This window comes from Ruditapes philippinarum, unplaced genomic scaffold (assembly GCF_026571515.1).
Source record: "Ruditapes philippinarum isolate M1 unplaced genomic scaffold, ASM2657151v2 ctg27_1_1_1_1, whole genome shotgun sequence".
Taxonomy (NCBI): domain Eukaryota; kingdom Metazoa; phylum Mollusca; class Bivalvia; order Venerida; family Veneridae; genus Ruditapes; species Ruditapes philippinarum.
The window spans coordinates 397474-419916 of NW_026864520.1; the positions used below are offsets into that span (position 1 = coordinate 397474).

Below are 22443 nucleotides of genomic sequence, written 5' to 3' on the forward strand. Positions count from 1 at the left end.
TTATTGCTGTAGGAAGTTGATTTTATTTTGTTTGAAGGCAATCGGCTTTATGGTGATTTGAGTGGAATGTTGATTTGCCGAATACTGTGACATTTTAACAACAGATACTTTTGTCTGCAATTTTAAGATGATGTGTAATGGTGATATAATTCCTTGCGCCCGAACTCCAAACAGTGATGCTATTGAGCGATAAAATCACTGTTTGGGATATATTATTTCTTAATTTTAATGTACCATTTTTTTGTGAACGCGTATAACAAAAACAATCCTGAAATTGGTCTTTTTAGAATTCATCCTAAATTTTTCATTCCAGTAGGTGTTCTACTTTCAGTATTTATCTACTGTATATTAATTTCCCGGTATAAATAGAAACCATTTAATTTGACATGAAAAAAATGCATGTCATAGTACTATATTAGTCAGTCCCTTTTGTTACTATTTTTATATACTGTTTGTACATTTGTTACAGTTATTATAATAAAAAACAGACTTTGTTTATTTTGACTACTGTTTTGTATGTTCCAAAGAAAATACATAAAATATTTAAATCTCTGGCAAGCCTACCAAAAATCATGATGAACAATGTCTTTCTTTCGCCTATTCACCTATGATATACAATTCTGGTAAAATCCAATCAACCATTGAAAAGAAAATCTTGTCATCAGATGTCTACTAGTTCATCTACTTGCTGCATTTCTTGCTTGGACGCCTTTTGATGCTTTGCATCAATGCTTTTCTTGTTATATCATGATATAGCATTTGCCGCGAAATATGTAACGTACATTTTGAAAAAAAGAGTCTTTGTTTTGGCTTATTTACATATGGATTTTTATATTTCTTACCATGATAAGGTGTTGATAACATATAGAAAATGAGTAGCATTATAGGTGACAAAGAAAATGTACATGCTTTGATATTTTTTATCATCTAATATTACTGACTACAATAGTGACACAAACAGAACAATGTTGCACTACTGTCATGTCACATTACAAAATAGATTAATACAGAATCCCTAAAGAAAGCCAAACACGGCAAAATTGAAAATGTTGCAGGCTCGGTTTGATTAAGCCTGTTCATGGACGGTACTGGAAAGTGCAAGTTACCGTCCACGCCCCATAGCACCGGCTTAAGCAGAAATCAACATTTAAACATGAAATAGTAAAATTTTGAATTTAGAAACATCTGCAGATGTGTTCATACGGCGGTTATCATGGAACCTTCAATGTGACACTTCCGTGCCATTCCATGAAAAGCGGCGTATGGTCCCCAAGAAATAAAAAGCGTGTGCCCTAAACGAGAAAACAATGGGCGGAACTAAATAAAATGGAATTTTGAAAGGGGGTCAGAGGTTATGAAGCCTGCGTATCACAGATAAGACGTCTAAAGACAAATTTAAAAAGCAGGCAACATATCCTAAGGGTGATTCAACATTATTCAAGTAGGAATATTGGAACCACTCAACTAGAAAATGCCGAAAAGTTGAAACTAAAAATACCACAAGCACAACAATAATGTCGTGCTGAACGATCTTCAAGGATCGAAAATTTAACATCATTGATTAAATGTACAGGGATACTTTTTACAGCCGCCACCCGGCACAAATAACACAGATGTGATCATAAAATAGATAAATACAGAATCCCTAAAGAAAGCCAAACACGGCAAAATTGAAAATGTTGCAGGCTCGGTTTGATTGAGCCTGTTCATGGACGGTACTGGAAAGTGCAAGTTACCGTTCAAGTCTTGTTATTGTTGTTTGTATTGGAATCACTTTCCTTACCAGGTAGGCATCAGTGACAGCATATTTTTAAAAAATTAATATATGGCCCCTCTCTCATTCATTCTTGCGGGAGCGTCTCATTTGCTGCATTGCAGCAACATTTGTACTTGTCTGGTTGAGGTGTCTGTGAAATGCAGGCTTCATTACATTTGATCATCTTTCAAAATACCATCGCTTTCATGTATGCCTTTACTTCGGGACCATACGCCGCTTTTCATGGAACGGCACGAACGTGTCATATTTAAGGTGCCATAATATCCGAAATTTGTACTAGAGTATTCTTGATATTACATTATTGTTAGTTTCGCATTAGACATATAATTTTGTCAATCCAACTTAATCACCCCTGACTGTGTATTTTGGCAATAGTGCTAGTAAATTTCGTTACAGCAAACAAATACATAAACACGTTTTTTATCATTCCAATTTATCCCTTTTTTAGCTTAAGTTTTTCATTTTGAATTGGACAGCAAATTGTCAACATTTGTCGATCATGCTATATAGACTGAGGTTGAAAAAGACAAAAAGTTATTTTTCCTCCATTTATTTTTATAAATATAAATGGTTTACATCAGTTCTGAAAATTTCTAAATGGCCTTTAATGTCTTGATATCAAATTTTCCATTTTCTGCCAGTGTGAAGATCCGATCTTCAAAAGAAAAAAAACACAAAGAAAACTAAATAAATCAATAAATAGATAAAAAAAATAAATGAATGAATAAATAACAATTAGATAATAATCATAGTATACATATCCATTCTACTTGGAAAAATTAATTGTCAAATACCCTACTTGTATTAACGGCACTAGTACGCCACTAAGCAAGTTACCATAAGCTCAATTTTGAGATACTTTGTCACACATACATTTGAAGTCTAAATCATTAAAAAATCATTTCTTGTGACGAAAATACTCATAAAAATAAGTATTATTATTTATTATGTAATCTTATGTAATTTAAATTACTGTTTTGTTCTTCACATGTGCCATAGTTACATCCACCATCAGCACAGCAAGAATGGCAAAGTGATGTGACGTGTCCGATAACACCACACACTGCGTCACGTTGTGGCCCAGGAGGTAGTGCCGTTTTATTTGAAACACAATTTTTGTAGTTTTCATAAGCCGTTTTCATCAAAAATTGACATTGCTGAAAAAGTAATAGTTATTTTTCATCAAAGTAGATCTAAAACAGCATAACAATTTTTATGAATACAAATCCACTTGATACAGGATTAGTAAATAATTGTTACAAATGACAATTTGAGGATGCCATTACGTTGGACTGTGGATTCTAGCGATGATTGGTTCCTGGCCTCTATCATATTAAATGATAAATCATTGTTCTTGCTTACTTAGATAAACAGTTTGGGAACTAAACTATCTTAAGTAAAATTATTCTTGATTAAGAAAATGAATTAAAAACTATCAGTTTACTTGTCATGTTTTTATCTCAATCAGAACAAAGTTGTTATAGGTAATAGATCTTTCATTCTCTATGGAAACTAATGATAATACGAGTTTAAGCAGTTGTATATGTAACTGAAATATTCATTAAATTTATCAATTTATCATATGTCCGTGTAAGAAAGATTTGGTGATGACCGAGAATTACCAACAAATGGGCAACCTGCTGTAAAAGATACCGGCTATTCTCTTATTTTTATTTTTGTACTAATGACAAATCCTGTGATAAAATTGGTTAAATAAGACTCGAGACAAGCGTAATTGGTTAAGGCGATAACGTTAGATTGTACTAATTTTGTACTAAATGTTGGGTTCCTAAGATAAATATTTGAAAACATCTGCCTGACCTATTTAGCGAGCCCACTACCATCATTTATTATATAACTCTAAACTTTCTAATGAAAATATAGTAGTTTTCCACTCAAGATATAAAAAGATCCCGAACTGTACTCAATACATTGTACAGCCTTGTTGCGTGTATTATATGTCAAAAATAGTGACGGAATACTTGCATGAATAACATAATGTCAAACATAGTCACGGATGACTTGCGTGCAATGCGCAGTACGTTTCATTGTTAACTTGTTAACGAAACCAATCGAATTCCAGTTGAGGGACAAATTAAAGTTTATTTTAAGTTTATTGTTTTTGAAATGACATAATATCGATGTAAATGACTTAGACGTGTAAATAATTATAATAAATGCTTATAATTTCACAAATAAATCAATAAAATAATTTAGTTTGGATCAGTGGCTTTGTTAAATACCAGGTAAAAAGAAGCTCCATGCGACACATTACGGCAAGTGTATTCAAGCGCTGCTCATCACAACATAACACTAACTAGGTGCATAGTCCAATAAAGTAAACCTATTCATTCAATTTTGTTCAGATATACAACATGAGTTTAACTGAAGGTATTTGATAAAAGGAAAAATACAAGAATGTGTTATTTTAGTAGATTGTACTGCTTCTCCTGATTACATAAAGTTGTTTTCTTTTACTCGCTCTGCGGGTGAGAAAGAATACAATTTTTTCCTCAATAAATACGAGGGTTACAATTCACTAGATATCACATTAATTAAACATGCTTTATGTATCAAATATAACGAAATACAAGTCTAAAAGAAAACAAAATTGATGTAAAGCTGTGAAATAACTTACTAGTTTGCTTAGACAACCATAGAAAAACGTATCTTTGCCGCCAATATCTGACTGGGTGGTATAACAAACCTTACAATAAAGAAACCAAAGCATGTCAATTACGGAAAATTTTATTTTTGCATTGCATGATAAATCTTGGTTCCATGAAATGTACAGAAGATATTTATGTCGGTTAAAGATATGATTACGTTTAAGAAGAATAAAATTTCTTAATTATGGAAACTTTATTGTTTACGTCAAACAAATTCACCACATTACTTTGAATATTGTTTGCTATAAAATGCCTATTTCACTAAAATTTAAATACAATTTGTCTTGTGAGGTTAATGAATTCCCTTAAGGCTTATGAGAAATAAATCCTTCTTTTGGCTGTGACAAAGTATTCCTAGATAAAAGGTACCATGATACTTCGTCATAAGATTAACAGATTAATTCATTGATTTTCATTTTTAGTGATAGCATGGCTTTTGCGTGTTTTATAGGAAAAAAATTCTTATTGGTATGAAATATCTTAACGATTTTTTATTAAACTTAATCTATTTAAAGAATAGTATTTATAGAAAAAGATCTCTAAACTTCAATTGTTTTAAGTATGCCCCTTCAAAGAATTTGGGGGTATATTGCTTTGCATTTGTTTGTCTTACGGTCGGTAAAAACGGTTTCCGATCAATGATATGACAACACATCGGCCATCAAAATAAAAAAGGTATTGGCCAGTAGATAACCCATATTGATTTTTGGGTCAAGGGGTCAAAGGTTAAGGTCACATTAATCTTGTAGGTTTAAACATTTTCCGATCAATTTCTTGACAACCCATGGAATATTGGTCCTCAAATGTCTTAGGTGGATTGGTCACGGCATTGCAAGTATATGGCCCCTTTGGTAAAGTAGACAAAGGTCAACGTCATATTGACCTTGTAGGTAAAAACGGTTTCCGATCAATGATATGACAACCAATAGACCCTTGGCCCTCAAACTGAATATGTACATTTGCATTTTCCAGTAGATGACCTCTTTAATTTGGGGGTAACGGGGCTCAATATTAAGGTCACACTGACACACTGACCTTGTATAACAAAGCAGTTTCCTACCTTTAACTAGACAACACATGTACTATTGACCTTCAAACTTTGGTTTTGGTTAAATGATGACCTCAATGAATTTTTTAGGTAAGGGGGTCGAAGATAAAGACAAAATTGACCTTATAAATAGAAACACTTTCTGGTCAATATCTCAACGACTCATGGGCCCTTCACCTTCAAACTTCACAGGTGCATTAGTCTTGGTCAGTAGATAACAACTATTGATTTAATGGTCAAAGATCAAAGTCACATTGATCTTGTACGTAAAAACGGTTTCTGACCAATAACTCAACAACTCAAGTTGCCTTGGTTGATATTTTTTTATTAAACTAAAAGTGCATTTGGTATACACATTCCAAGGTATAATGAAATATAACAAATTGGCTGTCATTAAGAAGGCCTAGATGATAAATTAAAATTATACAAACATTATTTTGTGATAACTTTGCCATAAAATTGCTGCATACAACCTTTACGATCACAATTACCTTGTGACTTGTCATGACCAGGAGATAACCCTTATTTATGTTTTGGTCACTAGGTCTAAAGTCAAACACAATAACCTGACCACATGACTAATTGGCTGTCGATAGGGATAACATGTTCTACAAACAGCCAATAAAATATTGTTTTTTACAATACAATGGGTGGAGTTTAGGAAGAACTTTTCATCTGTGAGTTACGTCACTCAAAATATAAATAGCAAAGTTAAGTCTTATAATGACAGAGTGCATATATTTACACGGTTTTCCTTTCGAATGTTACGATTTTTGGAAAATATTTGACGTGAATGATTTTTTTGTAATATCAACCTCAGCCCATTTTCTGTATAATTATGACGCAGAGGGTTTTAGGGCCTCAAAACATTTGATCCGCTTTCAAAATTCCATTCCATTCCGATTGTTTTCTTCTTTAGGGCACACGCTTCTATACGTTGCTTTTCATGGAATGGCACTTAGAAGGTGGAAGGTTCCATGGTAACCGCCGTATAAACACATCTGCCGATGTTTCGAAATTCAAATTTTCACCATTTTTATGTTTAAATGCTGAATTCTGCTTAAGCCGGTGCTAGGGGGCGTGGACGGTAGTTTGTACTTGACAGTACCGTCCATGAACAGGCTCAATCAAACCGAACCTTGAACATTTTCAATTATGCCGTTTGGACTTTCTTATGAGATTCTCATTTTCTCTATTCTTTTGAAACATTTCTAAACCTCGTTTAAGAGATCTACATAAGTACCGATTTTGAAGACGTTTTTAGTAGGAGTCTCGTTTTAAACAGTCACAAAATTAACGACACATGAACGAATAATTTGCCATGAAACATCTGTATAATAAAAGTCTGAATGTACCTCATTTGGTTGACATGTATCGAGTGTAACACAGGATTTCGGATCTTTTACTTCGGATTGTTCTGAAGTCCTATGATCACAGCTGTAGCACTGGCTACTGTTTAACGTGTCTGAAAAGGAAAGTTTTGAATTCGTAAAATGAATATTTTGTCGTTTACAATTGAGATATCATTTAGAGTATAAGTCAATTAGAATTGTGATTTTAAAAAGTAGGTACTAAATCAATTAATATTTTTCGGGAGAATAAAATGTATTTTTTCAACTTATCTAACTTTAACCACTATTTAGAATGACGGTGTGCACTATCAAACGATCTAAGAGAATGAATGCTTACACATGATATGACTTCTAACGTGACGCCAATTAAGCAGTTTCTTTGAGAAAGTACTTCTCTGAAGGCTGAAGTAACTGTAGTTCAATACTTACGGTATGTACATTTTTGTTTAAAACAGATGATCGTGGAAAAGGTAACAAAAGAGCTGAATCTACATTTTTTGTTCAGTACACTGTTAGGTATGTTAAATGTATATAATCTCAATCATAGCAAACAACAAGTACTGGTTTTGAATGAAATGGAAAGACAGGAGTAAATTATTGTCAATAATGGACAAATCAATTAAAATAATTTAGAATAAATGTTAAACGTACCATCTTTGATTCCACATAACCGTTTATTACAGTCAAGTCCGGTTCCACAACATCTGAATAACAGGTCGTGAAACAATATATTGCACGATAAGAAATTTGTTTGAATTGGAATAATTAATGAAATGTTAATGCGAATAATGTAATGTTAAGAAATTCCAAAATTACCTTTCTATACCGTAATTCTTTTCGAGCACCGCTTTATTGTGGTAAGTAAGAGAAAATATGAAACAAATATATTTTTAATTACATTTATAAATTAGTTCAATAAACCATTTGAAAATTAATGCAGTTATTAGTAATGATCATACCTCGAGCAAGTAACTAAATCATTTCGCTTTCTTCCCAACGTATTACAAACCTGTCAATATGTATATAACTATAATTCTGTTGCAGCAAATAGGAAATTCATCCTCTAGGATGTGTTATAAGGACTTGTAATTGTGCATTAATTACATTTTCCAGCAGAAATAAGTTTAGTAACTGGTCTAATGCTGAGAAAGTACGGTACGTTAAAGATCCTGTATGTTATGTGATTGATATTGTTACTGTGTGTATATCACACTTGCAAAACATTAAATGTGTATATAATTATGCAAATAAAACCATTTTCAAACATCGAAGAATATGTAAAATATGTATTGCAAATATTTGTGCACATTATATTTAATCAATTAATTACATGCATTCATTTCTTATTGGAAAATTTGACTTAGAATTTATTGAAAATAAATTTCTAATTACCTCCCTTTATTAATAGTTTATTTACATGAAATATTAAAATGGGTAATATCTTTATAAATAATGCTTATTGGAACTTAAAGTATTGACAAATCTTAATTTGAGCATCATATTTATGAAATAAAACCATGAAAAAATTGTGTTACAGGATCTTTAAGAGTTTTTCACATAATTCTATATTTGAAAATTAGTGACTCTTTATAGAAACATACCATAAATTGACGTCATTATTATTATTCAATTAAAGAATAAAAACATTTAATCGGAATCCTTGACGGACCTACATTTCAGGAATGCGTAGAAGCCATGCCTGTGATATGTTATGCGGAATGATGTAATTAGTTTAATCGATTACTTTGCCGAATCTTATTGTCTTAAAGTACTTGAATGTTAAGCAGCGATAAAATTCGGGCCGAATACACTCATTTCATTTTAGTCGTAAGGCAGGATTAACAACGTTTTAACAATAGGTTTGTAGCTAAACCGTAATTATAACACGGACAGCTCGAAAATGTCGCTGAATAAATATTCCGCTTATGTTTTAACCAGAGTTTACGCGAAACCGTATATAATATTCATTTTTACCATTATTCTTACAACTTTAATTGATCAATTTTTGTTCAGGTTGGTACAAGAACTATGCGTCTTTGACCATTTTATATATTAATTTACTAAAAATATAAACTATTAAACAAACTGATAATGTCAGACGTCACTCAGAGCTTACAAACTTGTATTTTATACAATAATTGTTGTCAGAAAGTAAAACGAAACATACTGCCTTAGCTCTGCAACCGCCGTTGTATACAACTGATAGTTGATCTGTGATTAGCTCATCCATAAAGCATTCCTGTTAAAAGCAAGATATATAATTTAAAAGATAAAAGTGAATTTATTTGGCAAAGACAGAATCATGTCTGATAACATTGGACTAGGTTATATAATATGTAGCCTTATTGTATCATAGAATTTCTATTTATTTGACTACGTCACTTGAATATAATAGATGTTTAAATATATGCAAATAATAATCATGGCGACCAACGATATTAAACTTGGTTTTAATGCATTTGCATTTTTGATAATTATTCAGCTAAATAATTAGTACATGGGTACCGTAATATTTTAAGATTCATGATAAAGTATGTAAGAAAATGTTAGTTTACCTCGAGTGTGGCGTCACAAGTTACAAGCTTGTTACAATCAGACAGTGTACTTGCTCGGTTACACTGTCTACATCCTATGGTACTCTGTGATAATACGAGAGTAGCACCTCCTGCTCAAAATATTATATATTATTTTTTCGTTTTATTTTATTATTATTTTGTGGGGGAGAGGGTTTGTACACTCGATTTCTCACAAACATTTTAAAGTGAATTATTCTTTAATGAATGGCATGTAATACAATAAATAGAGAATAATAGGTTGGTGCCGTGGATGGAGAAAGTTTATCTGGCTCAGCTCCGGAATTTATTGGGTTCGCCTTCAAGTTTATCTGGCGAGGCGGAGGAATTTATTGGGTGAGCCGAAGGCGAACCCAATAAATTCCGGAGCAGAGCCAGATAAACTTTCTCCATCCACGGCACCAATCTATTATTCTATTTATCCTGTCACCGTGTTTTTAAAGAATTTTATTAGGCAAACCTTTAATCACACTATCGGGAATGTTTCTATATAAACAAAGAAGGCCCGAAGCGTGCATTATTCTACAACAATGCACTCGCCGTTCTTATTATCTCCCTGTGTATTTTCACATTGAGGGCGCCATTTTGTTTGAAAAATGTGATAAATAAAAACAATTTTTTGTCGAATTTTGTTGTGAAAACTATCTAGAATGAAAGAAAATGGTCAAACTAAGAAAATGAATTCGAACACCAATATCTTTTATTCAGTCGTTAACGCTGTACAGACGTTTAAAGTATTGTTTACGTGACGTCACAATGTAGCGCCAAATAGCACGTGCAAAACAATCAAATCAAGTACGCTTTTTTAATGTCGCAAACGAGTTAAGTTTTACATTTATTTCACTTTTAATAATTTCTATTTCGCTTGAAAAATTATAGAGTGAATTAAAATAAACAAACAAAGTTTTATCAACGTTTCCAAAATTCGTTATTCTACACACAGAAGATTTAACGACAGTTTTTATATTTTTTCTTGAAAAGTAGTCCGGCAAACATGCATACCACGTGATCAAGTGCCGTAGATCAGTAAAAATATACTGTACCTTGTTATCGGGCCGAAATTGCTACAAGTGACAGGATAAATAATTATGTTGGCAGTATTTAGCATTAGACAGTACAACAACGACATTTCATTTGTTTGTTTGGTTGGGTTTTACGTCGAACCAATACAGTCATATGGCGACGTTCCAGCTTTACTGGCGAATGAAGACCTCAACTGCTCTTGCGTGCATTATTTCAGAAGCATCAATCTTCCGTAAACTAGGTGGATAGCGTCCTCACATGAATGAATGCAAAGTCACTGTCGGGACTCGAACCCACAGCGCTGAGGGGCAAGTGATTTTAAGACAACGACCAAAACAGCTCGGCCAAACAATCCACGATAGTTTTATATGTGGATATGGTGGACAAATGCGTTATACATCATCCGATGATACATATTTACATATAGCAGACACTATACTGAGCAACTTATTATTTTTTATCATAAAACTGCTCATACTAAATCACTAACAACTTTAATAATTTAATTTTGTTAATGAATGTTATATATAAGAATATCGAAAAGATACATTTCTATTGTTTTCATCAATATGCGAAATTCTTATGAAGAATATGCCCGTAATAGAGAAATTCACTTGTTACGCATTTTACGTCCTATATTTCATAGTGTATGTCGGGCAGAGGACTTTGAATTATGTTCAGTACATGGCCTTCATTTGCGTTGGTTAGAGTTTACGTTCTCCGTCGAGTCCGAAAAAAAAACCCGATAAGTACTGAAGCTGCTATTATTTACTTAACATGATTATAAGTGAAATGAACTGTGGTCTTTTAAAACCTTATACATTGATCTGTTATTAAATGTTTCGTTTCGATTTCATTTTCTTTCATCCTTGTTTTAGATTAATGTAAAGAACAAAGTGACGAGAACTTTAGTAAAATGATTTCTTCTCATATTGTAATGATGTTTCTCTAAACAATGTCAAAAACCTTAAGCCATTATACATGTAGTTTCAATATTGAACGAACTGAACTGAACACACACTAGTGCGCATATTTATATATGCAATAAAATATTATTAAACTAAAAAAAAGTGCGCACACAATTACGCACAAAAGCACATAAACATATCGAATTAAACTTACCAATAAAAATGTAGGACGAAAGCAAAAAGCATGCTATTTTATCTGTAATAAAAACAGAAAAATTATGGTATCATTTTTTATCAAAGGGAAACCTATAATTTGTATGTTTGACCCTTAATAGTCATCCTTTATATTGTTGACAGATGCTATTTGTATGATTAAAAGATAATTTGAAAACAGGTTATCATATCAACAATTAGCTAAGGCAGTGAACACTTGTCATTTTAATTGATACCTTTATGGTAATTTACATAGAGAATAACATACTACTGTCTTTTGATATCAATTTTATCAGGCGAGGCTGATATGGGCTACAAAGGGCGAGGCTTGCCGAGCCCTTTCTGCCCATATCAGCCGAGCCTGATAAAATTGATATCAAAAGACAGTAGCATGTTTTTCTATTTATCATGTAACACATAATAACTGTCAAAATAACAAAATAATCTACTTTTAAATAGCGAATTTCGTTAAAAAGGGGAATTTTTGTTCAAAGAAATAATTCTTGAAAACAAATTCCTCCGCCCCTGACACTTAGAATTTGTAATTGGCGGCCATTTTTTCTTTCGACTCGGATAAAAGATACAACAGAATGTAGGCCTAATACGATAACATTCTTACCTTTAATTTAAACATCGATCCAAAAATCCGCTTAGAATCACATAAACTAAACTTTACTGCAATTTTTGTCTTGAATTGTCAAATTCAAAATTCACGATAATTTCAATCAAAGAAAAGTCAAATCGGCAATCAAACACAAGCTAAACAAATATGCTTCTTATTTTTTAAACGAAACAATTTGGTCACTTATTAAATCAGGGCTGGGAATCAAAACTGCGTCGTATCCTACAAAATGTAAACAAACGCCGCCATCTTGGAGCGAAAAATGTATGTTTTTGTTTATAACTCTTTTTGTTGGAAATGACTGAAAACAAGATATATGTATTAACACGCTACACTCTTTTCCGCTTCGTTCGGTATATGTTGCTTGCACAACTATTTTGTAAAACAAAAGTTATAGCGAACTTGCAACTCGAAGCGGGGCAGAATTTTTATGAAAATGTGTGGATACGACGCAGTTCATATTGCTTTATCTATCGTTTTGCCTTCAAATCAATTATATATTTGTTTCAGAGTTCACCATAAACGTCAAAACATAATTTTGCATCATTTACTAAACTTTCATTTAAAAGAGATGTTTATTTTCCAAGAAAATAATGATTTTTACGAAATGATACGACGCAGTTGTAAATAAAATATGATACGACGCAGTTGTATTTTCATTGCAGTTAAACTATTTAAATTATATGCTGGGTATGCCAATAACGTCCTACAACATTTCTTGTTTACAACTTAAGTCAAAAGCAGAGGTCACTCATTGGTTTCATAAAAATGGAAATGTAATACAATTCTATTAAGGCTGCATTTTTCGGTCGCATTTTAGTACTAATCATAAGCATCTACAAATTCCGAAAAGCTGTATCAAATGCAATATACATTGAAACACGTGATCGCACACCAATATGACAACGTGTTCTACTGTTGCCTTAGCATGCTTATAAACTTGTTCCCATGAGTTCGAAATGGGAGTGATTACTATTTTTGATACAAAATTCAATATTCCAGTGTAACCTCCGCTGGACCCTGTATTAATCAGGAATGACTTTTTTCTTAAAAAAAGAGAAAACATTACACATTTTGAAAACGGGAATGCGCAAATTGCATGCCTTCCGTTGTTACTTGTAATGAGCAATAATTTCCGTCAATTCCGTTATTACTTATGTCTTTTACGTGCCAATTTTATTGTATTCATTTTCTTAATAATCGACGAGGACAGATGAGCTTTATTATTTGAAACTGAACATTTTTTTTTTAAATAATATTATAAATGGTTAAGCTACAATATATTTTTGCAAGTAGGTTATGCGTTCCGTTTAGTCATTTTATGTTCAGCGCCGCGGAACTTTACCCCTGCGTTTCTTTATCGCCGATGAGGAAAGGTCTACGGAATGTATTTTTTCTATATTTGCACTTAAGTATCATTCTTCTCCATCAAAAAACTTTTCAAAATCGAGTTACATATGATACAACTACAAATTATTTTGTAAAAAAGGTGTCCGTTTTGCAAAGGTATTTTACGCTATGCACCGATAAATTTGATACAGATATAGGCAGACATGATCTTTCAACAGTATTGAAGAATTATTAAGTTTTCACAATATTGAACAGAAAATGTCAGATTATCGTATCGAATTTTCAACAGACTAGAGACATGACATCTTAACATACCTTCATACTAAAGTGTGATTTTTATTTGATAATGAATTGCCTGAAAACTTAAACAAAAGTTTTCAGAAAATGACTTCACAGAGGATTACCCCCTGTTTACATTGAAAGTTTCTCTGCTATTAATACCGAAATAAGAAATTTAAATTTTATTCTCTTTATAATTATTTCAAATATTTATAATCTTAAAACTTCACGCCAGAAGTTAATAAAAAAGCTGCTAATTTGTACAGCTGACGTTAACAAATTTTGTTGAAAAAACAAATCAGACAGGTGTGTCCGACCGAGGCCGAGCTGTTTATGTTTACTGAATTCAAATCACTTGAACTGAACTGCTATGAATTCGAAAACCACCAGGGACTGTTTATTCTTTTGTGTGGAAAACCTATCAAGCTAGTTTCAAAATGTCGACGGTTCTCTGCAGGTACAACATTTTGCCTGAAATAATGCACAAAGGCGCACCTGAGGTCCTCGCCCCTAGTAAAGCTAATGTGTAGAGTGAAAAAAGCAGTCATTACCCAGAACATGCAGAACCACAGTTAACTTAGAGCGTAGCTAGCCAAAATGAATTTAAGTTAATAGATTTCTACATTTATTTTTTTTTGCGAAAATAATTAGGGATAATATTGAACATACAGGAAAATATAAGAAATTATTTCAGATATTATGATCAATAAGGTAACATGTTCATGTTTAACTGAAAAGTAGCTTCCGCAATGTAGACTTTCAAATTAAATGTTATATTGGACATGACACATTGTATTCTAAATAATCAACAGAACATTGGTTTACACCGCAAATGATCTGGGTTTTTATCTAGCGCAAGTGATTATTCCATAAAATAGAAAAATATTGCCAAAATTATCCCTGTTGAAAAGACTGCCAAAAATACAACTGCGTCGTATCATATTTTATTTTCAACTGCGTCGTATCATTTCGTAAAAATCATTATTTTCTTAGAAAATAAACATCTCTTTTTAATAAAAGTTTAGTAAATGATGCAAAAATGTATTTCGAAGTTTATGGTGAACTCTGAAACAAATATATAATTGATTTGAAGGAAAAAACGAGAGATAAAGCAATATGAACTGCATCGTATCCACACATTTTCATAAAAATTCTGCCTCGCTTCGAGTTGCAAGTTCGCTATAACTTTTGTTTTACAAAATAGTTGTGCAAGCAACATATACCGAACGAAGCGGAAAATAGTGTAGCGTGTTAATACATATATCTTGTTTTCAGTCATTTCCAACAAAAAGAGTTATAAACAAAAACATACGTTTTTCGTTCCAAGATGGCGGCGTTTGTTTACATTTTGTAGGATACGACGCAGTTTTGATTCCCAGCCCTGTAAATAATAATCCGGCGAAATTAGTAAACATTTACAAGTTCTCAAAGAAAATTGTCAGCCAGTTTGTTATGATTACATGTATAGTATGACGTAAACATCGATGATGTCATTTGCAATATAAATTATGACGTCACTTCATTTAGTTGGTGCTAAAACTATTCGCTATCTAATTTATTCGTAATTGAAATCCAAATAATAAATAAATAAATAAATTTCGCATATTGATTCATGACTTGTAAGGGTATGAGATTACATTGTAGGATTCACATGCTGATGAAAATGCTCGAATATAAGCAATTGAAATAAGTCCGTTAAAATGGGCGGGGCTAATTTTTGATATCAGGCTACTGACTTGATATCAAAAATAATTATCTGGCAAGTGTTATCGGGCAGTTACCATAGCAGTTGCATGATAAAAATGATATATACAATCTAAGTCAAAAATTCTCTCGCATTTACCAAAATTACAAGTTGAATAAATTTATAGAAAACCTTGCATGAAAAGTCTGAATATATTTAACAATAAACATGAATGATAAAGGAAAACGATAAAATAAAGTATATGATAAATAAATAAAACTTGAATTAACGTCATTCTTATTTAATGTAATGCATACCTGCTGTCATTTTATATTGCTGGTAACAGTCTTTCTTCTAAAATAAAACGAATGTTTCAGTACGTTCATTATATTTGTCGCATCGTATTTAACTGCAGTTTTTCCAAACAAATATTTGAACATCTCCGTTAGCTATTTTTTATCAAGCTGGTTAACACATTTTAAAGTATTTAAGAAATAGCGCTGCACAGAAATTATAATAAAATAAAGTGATTGCCATGTACTATTTTAACAGGGTTTCAACTTGTTAAGTTTTACAATGTTGAAAGTCAGTACATTTGAATGATAGTTACTAATACATCTAATTTCAAGATTTTACCCTTCTAATGTTCAATACAGTATTGGTCATTATTATTTTCTTTTCCTTTCAAAAAAAATAAAATAAAATCTTACCGTTTTTTCTGCCACGAATGTCCTTAATATGCCTAAAAGGTTTAAGTGGCTCATATATATGAGTAAGATAAGACACATGACCCGGTATTTCAAATTGTAGAGTCACGAAGCAAGCGATAAGTTGGTCTTCTATGTCACTTTATTGTACAAATATTTTACTATAATTCACTATGTCAAGGATACCGCAAAAAATGTAAATTAAACTTAAAAGTTGTATTGTTTGAACAATAACTTATTTCTATAGAGAACATTTGTTTGTTTTTGTGTAAGATGAAATAAAATAATATCTTACACAACAAATAAACAAATTTTCTTTTCATTTTATTCTTAACCATTTCAAGTGCAATTTCATCAATATTAACAGAAATATCAAATCTGTTTTCCCCACTGGTAGCTTTCAATTTCAGATGAATTTCTCATAAATACATGAAATCTTGAGCTAAAAAATAAGTTAAAAATCATAGTTAAATTTTGATGACAATATTTATTTAATATAATTATGAATGATCGCTTGTTGTAATATTTGTAATATAAAAAAACCCAAATAATTCTAGAAGAAGAAAAACTCACACCATCCGACCATATTTTGTTATTTTGAGCGGAGGTTAATATTAGACCATGCTTTGTGTGATATAAGCGGCCGCAATTTTAATAATTGTGTATTTCACGGTAGGAAAATAATTGAATTTGATGAAGAGGTATTGCATGTGGATTTGTTAGTCATACATCTATAATATATACAATCTTATAAGAAAGAAAACCTTTTTGAGGACTGTTCCAGACAATAAATAATTGTATTATCACCCATTGTTGTCAAAATCATTCCATTTATATGAGTATGCACACGAAAAAAGTCTATATTAATTAGACTTCTTTCTTAAAGGAGAATATAACATTAAATATACAAAAATGGCATCATATTTTTTTCAAAAACAGCGAGCAAAGGGAGAACCAATAAAGACTGATTGATAACAACTCCCCTGAGGTCTGAATTCGTAAGCCTAAAACATTGCGTTTCTGACAAAGATCGATTGGGGTACTTAATACAGATGTGCTTTTCTTGGCCCGATTTTAGAAAAAAAGTGCTAAAAGGCATTTCGATTTCAGATCATTTTTCACAATCATAATAATTAGTTATCCTTGGAAAATGGAATGAAGAACGTTTGCACACAAGATATTGGTCTAGACCTACATCAAATGGAACATAAATGTAAAAAAAAAATTAATATAAAATTAATAAAAAAAATAACCTCAGTGTAGTCACTTTAATATTCCTCATTGATCTCAAAAAGTAACTCGAGGTATTTTCTGAAATTGATAAATGTATGACCTATGTATTGTAGATTTTGTAAGGTTTATAAAAATGAAATTAGAATCAGAGTCTTGTCAATATCAAGTTCTCATGTCTGAACTGGTTTATTATTATTATTGAATCAAAACATTTTAAATTTAACGAATATTCTACAAGTGAACAACATTGTGTGTAAGAATAACATTTTCCAAAATATTATATCCTTTAGTAAGGAAATAGATATCAATTTTGAATGCATTGTTATAGATTTATGTACGATTCGAGTTCAAATGCGCAGGAATATAGTAAGGAAGATCGATAGGCAAGATTAATTAATTACACTGCATTTGAATGATAGACTGTACATCGTTCTACTGTAATGTAAGTAGATTCATATCTTATTCAATTTCAACATGCTGCTAAAACGAGAATTGATAAAAAATATATTGAACTACATTCAGCGTAGATATAATTTTTCTGCAGTCATTTAGTTTATTAACGTCAAATTTATGCTGTGTATTTATAGTGTAATAATTCACTTTATTACTATTGTCTTTTTTTTTAATTATTCTTTATAGTTCCTCTTTACTAATAAAGGAGGGGCTCTTTCGGCCTGTAATGGCATGGAAACAAATTAACGGAAGTTGACTAACGTTTCTAAAGATAAGTTTAAAAGAAATGTACACGTATGTAGGTATATACACGTATGGAAGACAATTGTTGCCAAAATTCCAAACATGGTAAGTCTTCTTATGGGAAAATGTCATTTGCTGACACACAATGTTGTTCACTTGGTTTATTATTTGGTGAATTTAGATGTTTTGATTCAATAATATTCCAGTTCAGAGATGAAAATGTATTATTGACAAGACTCAGATTCTAATTTCATTTCTATAAACATTCATTCCGATTTTCAAGAATAATTAATTACTATAATTATGAAAAATTGTCTGAAATTGAAAAGGGTTGCAATGCTTTTTACTAAAATCGGGCCAAGAAAAGCACAAACATAAGATATTTTGCAGATCTTTCTGTATCAATCACCCCGGGCGATCTATGTCAGAAATGCAAAATTTTGTCCTTTAGGCTTTTTGGACCTAAGGGGCGTTCCTTTAAATCATAAAGTCTTTATGAGTTCCCCCTTTGCTTGCTCTATTTGCAAATGATATAATTTATTTTGTGGATATTTTTTTATATTCTCTTATAAGAAAGAAGTATGATTAAAAGTTCTTTTCATATGCATGTGGAAATCAAATTTGTATACATGTATATTCAAGGACTTACAAAATGGAATTATTTTGGGTTATACAGAATTTACTTTAGTTCGATTGTGTAGGAAGCTATAAGCTTATGTACAAACTTTCGAATCCGTCCCTAGAACCAACCGGTATTGAGAAATGAGTGTAAAGTTTCTTCCTCAAGGAAACAACGACCTGCCCCTGACGGGGTTTGAACCCATGCGGCTAGCTATCAATAGATTACTAGTCCGAAGCGTTAACCACTCGGCCCCGCCACTCTGTTATTTTGACAAAATTGAGTGATAAAACAACAGTACTTGCCAATAAACAACCACTATTTTACAAAATAAGTGGTTGTTAGGTACGGTTTATACAGAATTTGGACAATTAAGCATGAAATGCTGGCAAAATAAGGCATTGTCTTGGCAGCTTTGCGCAAAAATCTTACAAAATAGCCTGTCAATTTCACGAACTAAGACAGTATTTAGAAAAGGTAATACCACGTTTTGACAGATGACAATACTGAATAACATAGTGAGAAGTGTTAAGACAAAAAATAAATCGGGGAGTCGACTGTACTGTTTCACATAATAATTCAATTTTTACATAATATGAATCCGATTTTTGAAAAATAAAATATTTATTGGACATAGTCAAACAGAATAAAACCAAAATTATACAACATAACCAGACAGGTTGACAGAATATTAAGACAATGTTTAGACAAGTGGACCTATACAAATTTTTATAAAGATATCAATAGATATTTGAAATTATCACACAACGTTTAGACAAGTCAGCACGAAGTTTTGACAAGATAACTTGACTGTTAAACATTTTTCATCAATTATTAGACAAATTTATACTACATTTTGACAAGATGACAAAACGACAGTGGTTAGACACATACCACCGGATTTGAACAAAACAATTTGTCAGCCTGACAAAAAAAGACAATGATTAGATAAGTTAGAATACCTCATTAGGACAAAATATCACGACAGTATGACATATGAAAATTGTATTAATTTACAACAACATTTAAACAAGATGACAATATGACAAAATAATAAGTGTTTATATAAAGCGACCCCACATCTTTACAAGACTGTGTTTAGATAAGACTAAACCACAATTAAAAAAGATAACATGAATTATTGATATATTAAGATAAGGTATAAGTATGTAAACATCGACTTAATACATAATTTCATGACATTTTGAAGACAAAAATTGTGTCTAGACATGTTACACTCCCTAAGCAGATAATCGACTTCACTACCGTTACTTCAATGGTAGCGGTACATTCGCCCGATACGCAGTAGAGCATGGACAAGTCAACATCACATTCATTTTGAAAAGATAACATAAATATTTGACTTAAGAATGTCTGAGGATAAGTCTACAAAACTGTAAAGGTGCTACATATCAGACAGCTTTGTTGCTTCATAATAAACAATGTAGTAAAAATGTATTGGATTAATATAATCTTTTTAAGATCTGTCTATGCCTTAAATTTACTGCTTTTTTGAAAGTCCAATTTTCAGGAGCAATGCTATTAAAGATGAATCACTTGACATACTTGAACGAAGTAAAGTACTTACTGTTTCAAAATGTTGTTTCAAACAACAATACTTAGTTCATAATTACCTAGCAAGGTGACAGTCTATACAATCATTCTGTATCAATTTATTATAGTGGCTGATTTTCGCCATGTTGTATTGTTGGTTTTTTGACACGAAAATATGTGACTGTATAGGTTTTTTATTGTTTTCATATTTGTTCTTCATTTAGCATTTATGCCTGAATTTGCCGCAAGCAAGCCTTTTCACCTCGATAATGCGGCAACACATAGTACGTCAAAGGCCAAATTTTGACTTTATCGTATCTGTTTTTGCATTTTTGAGGCAAACAAAACCAAAACGACATGGTAGACTGGTTTGATTTTGGTAAAATGTTCATCCTAACGGCATTTTTAGTACAAACAGGTAGTTGGGCTAACTTATCTATTTCGAGTACGCTGAATTCATTTTTTGCTCTACCATAGCTGTTAGTCCTTGACCTTTAAAAATCAATTTCAAAATGGCCACCATTGATTTTTTTAATTTTACTTTAATTCTCCCATGGGCGAGATATATACATATTTTTTTTGGCATCTTAATTTAAGGTTTTGTTAATTTTAGTCTGCTAAAGTGTGGACGAGAAGAATAGATGCAAAAACAAAAAATTTATAGCGGCAGCCATCTTGGATTTCAAAATGGCTGACAATTTCCTATGTTTTATACACTGTTTTATAATTAAAGTAAACAAGCACAAGAAGGCATTTTACTAGGCATGTTTTCTTTTTTTAGAAGTGCAATGATACTAATTAAGACTACCAAGTGCAGACTTTGAAAATCATCCATTAAAACTCCAAACTTTATGGTGAAAAAGGTGACAATTTATACCCTAATACAACGTAAATGAGTCATATTTGCGTTCACTTCGTCATTTAGATGTTGTTTTTATACTTCTAAGAATACAATGCACTTCTTTAAATTATTGCGATGTTTTTAAATTGGATTTGTATCGCCCTAAGGGGGGACCTTCTCAAATTTCTGCCCGTCTGTCCATCTGTCCGAGCGTCCTCTTGTGTCAGTTAGGGGTATTCGCGATCACAATTTGGCGTTTAGATTAATTCCGTATACCCCCGACCTATAGGATGAATCATTGGTTATGGGAGGCAAAAGGCTGCTTTTGGAGTAAGAAACAAATATGAAGATAACAGACATCTTCACAAATCTCTCAGTAAGAGCTTGTCCCTGTCTGTCCGTTTTTAATCCCGTCCATATCTGTCATTTTCGGATAAATTTTGAAATTAATTGCATTAATGTGTGGCACATGGATACAATGTCATAAGAAAAGCCCAGATTTGAAGCTCAACTCCTCATGTTATACTTGAAAGTGCTTGAAAAAAGATGTGCATTTTAGTATTCTGTCATTAAGAGATGAATTTTGAAATAGTTAAGCATAAATACACAGCCTATAACGGATTGGGAAATGATGTATTTTATATTATTACTTAATCTTCAAACAGGGATACCATGAAAATTGTTTGGTTATTTCTTATGTCAATGTCAATTGCGCAAGAACATGTACTGGGACGAGTAGTGCTCGAGAGCCAATTCGACAATCCAAAGAGCAGGGTCATGTCTATCAAGAAAGACAATTTTGTAAAAGCTCATTAGTGGGGAACCAGGTCAACAATTTTCGATGCACGAACTGATATTTAAAAAAGTCATAAAAGTACTTGAACGACAATAACTTTGCGTAAATGTGTAATTTGAAAAGGTCGTGTCATGCACAAGCAGGGTTATGTCTACAGTTAAACTTATAAATCATGATATAAACGTAACAAGATAGTTGTGTCCGATCTATAACTTTCTCATTAATTGATGCCTTTTAAAATAATTCTGCATAAATAAATGGCACATTGGGACAATGAGTCACATGCTAAACCGGGATGATGATGTTAATCAAAGACCAAAATCATACTTTCACTTCGAACAAACTATTTCCTTAAAGTGTCTAAAAAGTCTGGTAAACGATTTTGTCATTCATGGATGAATTAAACATCATTCGGGTTAAATACGGCGCCTCTTTGTAAGACGACATGTAGCGGACAAATGTTCCAAGGTCACACTTGCCTTTCAAAAGTAATGATATG

General features: G+C 31.9%; 2 protein-coding genes across 2 annotated transcripts in view; one reads left to right on the forward strand and one right to left on the reverse strand.

Annotated features, from left to right (window-relative positions):
- Nucleotides 1–22443, forward strand: part of LOC132725919 (kidney mitochondrial carrier protein 1-like) — a 263207-nt gene that overhangs the window by 87484 nt on the left and 153280 nt on the right. The gene's annotated exons all lie outside the window — the stretch shown is intronic.
- Nucleotides 2312–11610, reverse strand: LOC132725903 (uncharacterized). The gene is made up of 9 exons (XM_060711097.1): nucleotides 11565–11610; nucleotides 9402–9511; nucleotides 9014–9085; nucleotides 7806–7855; nucleotides 7498–7550; nucleotides 6850–6959; nucleotides 4416–4484; nucleotides 2751–2934; nucleotides 2312–2432 (listed from the first exon to the last, which is right to left on the reverse strand). The coding sequence occupies exons 3-9, from the start codon at nucleotides 9074–9076 to the stop codon at nucleotides 2371–2373; spliced, it is 591 nt and encodes a 196-aa protein (XP_060567080.1). The 5' UTR covers nucleotides 9077–9085; nucleotides 9402–9511; nucleotides 11565–11610; the 3' UTR covers nucleotides 2312–2370.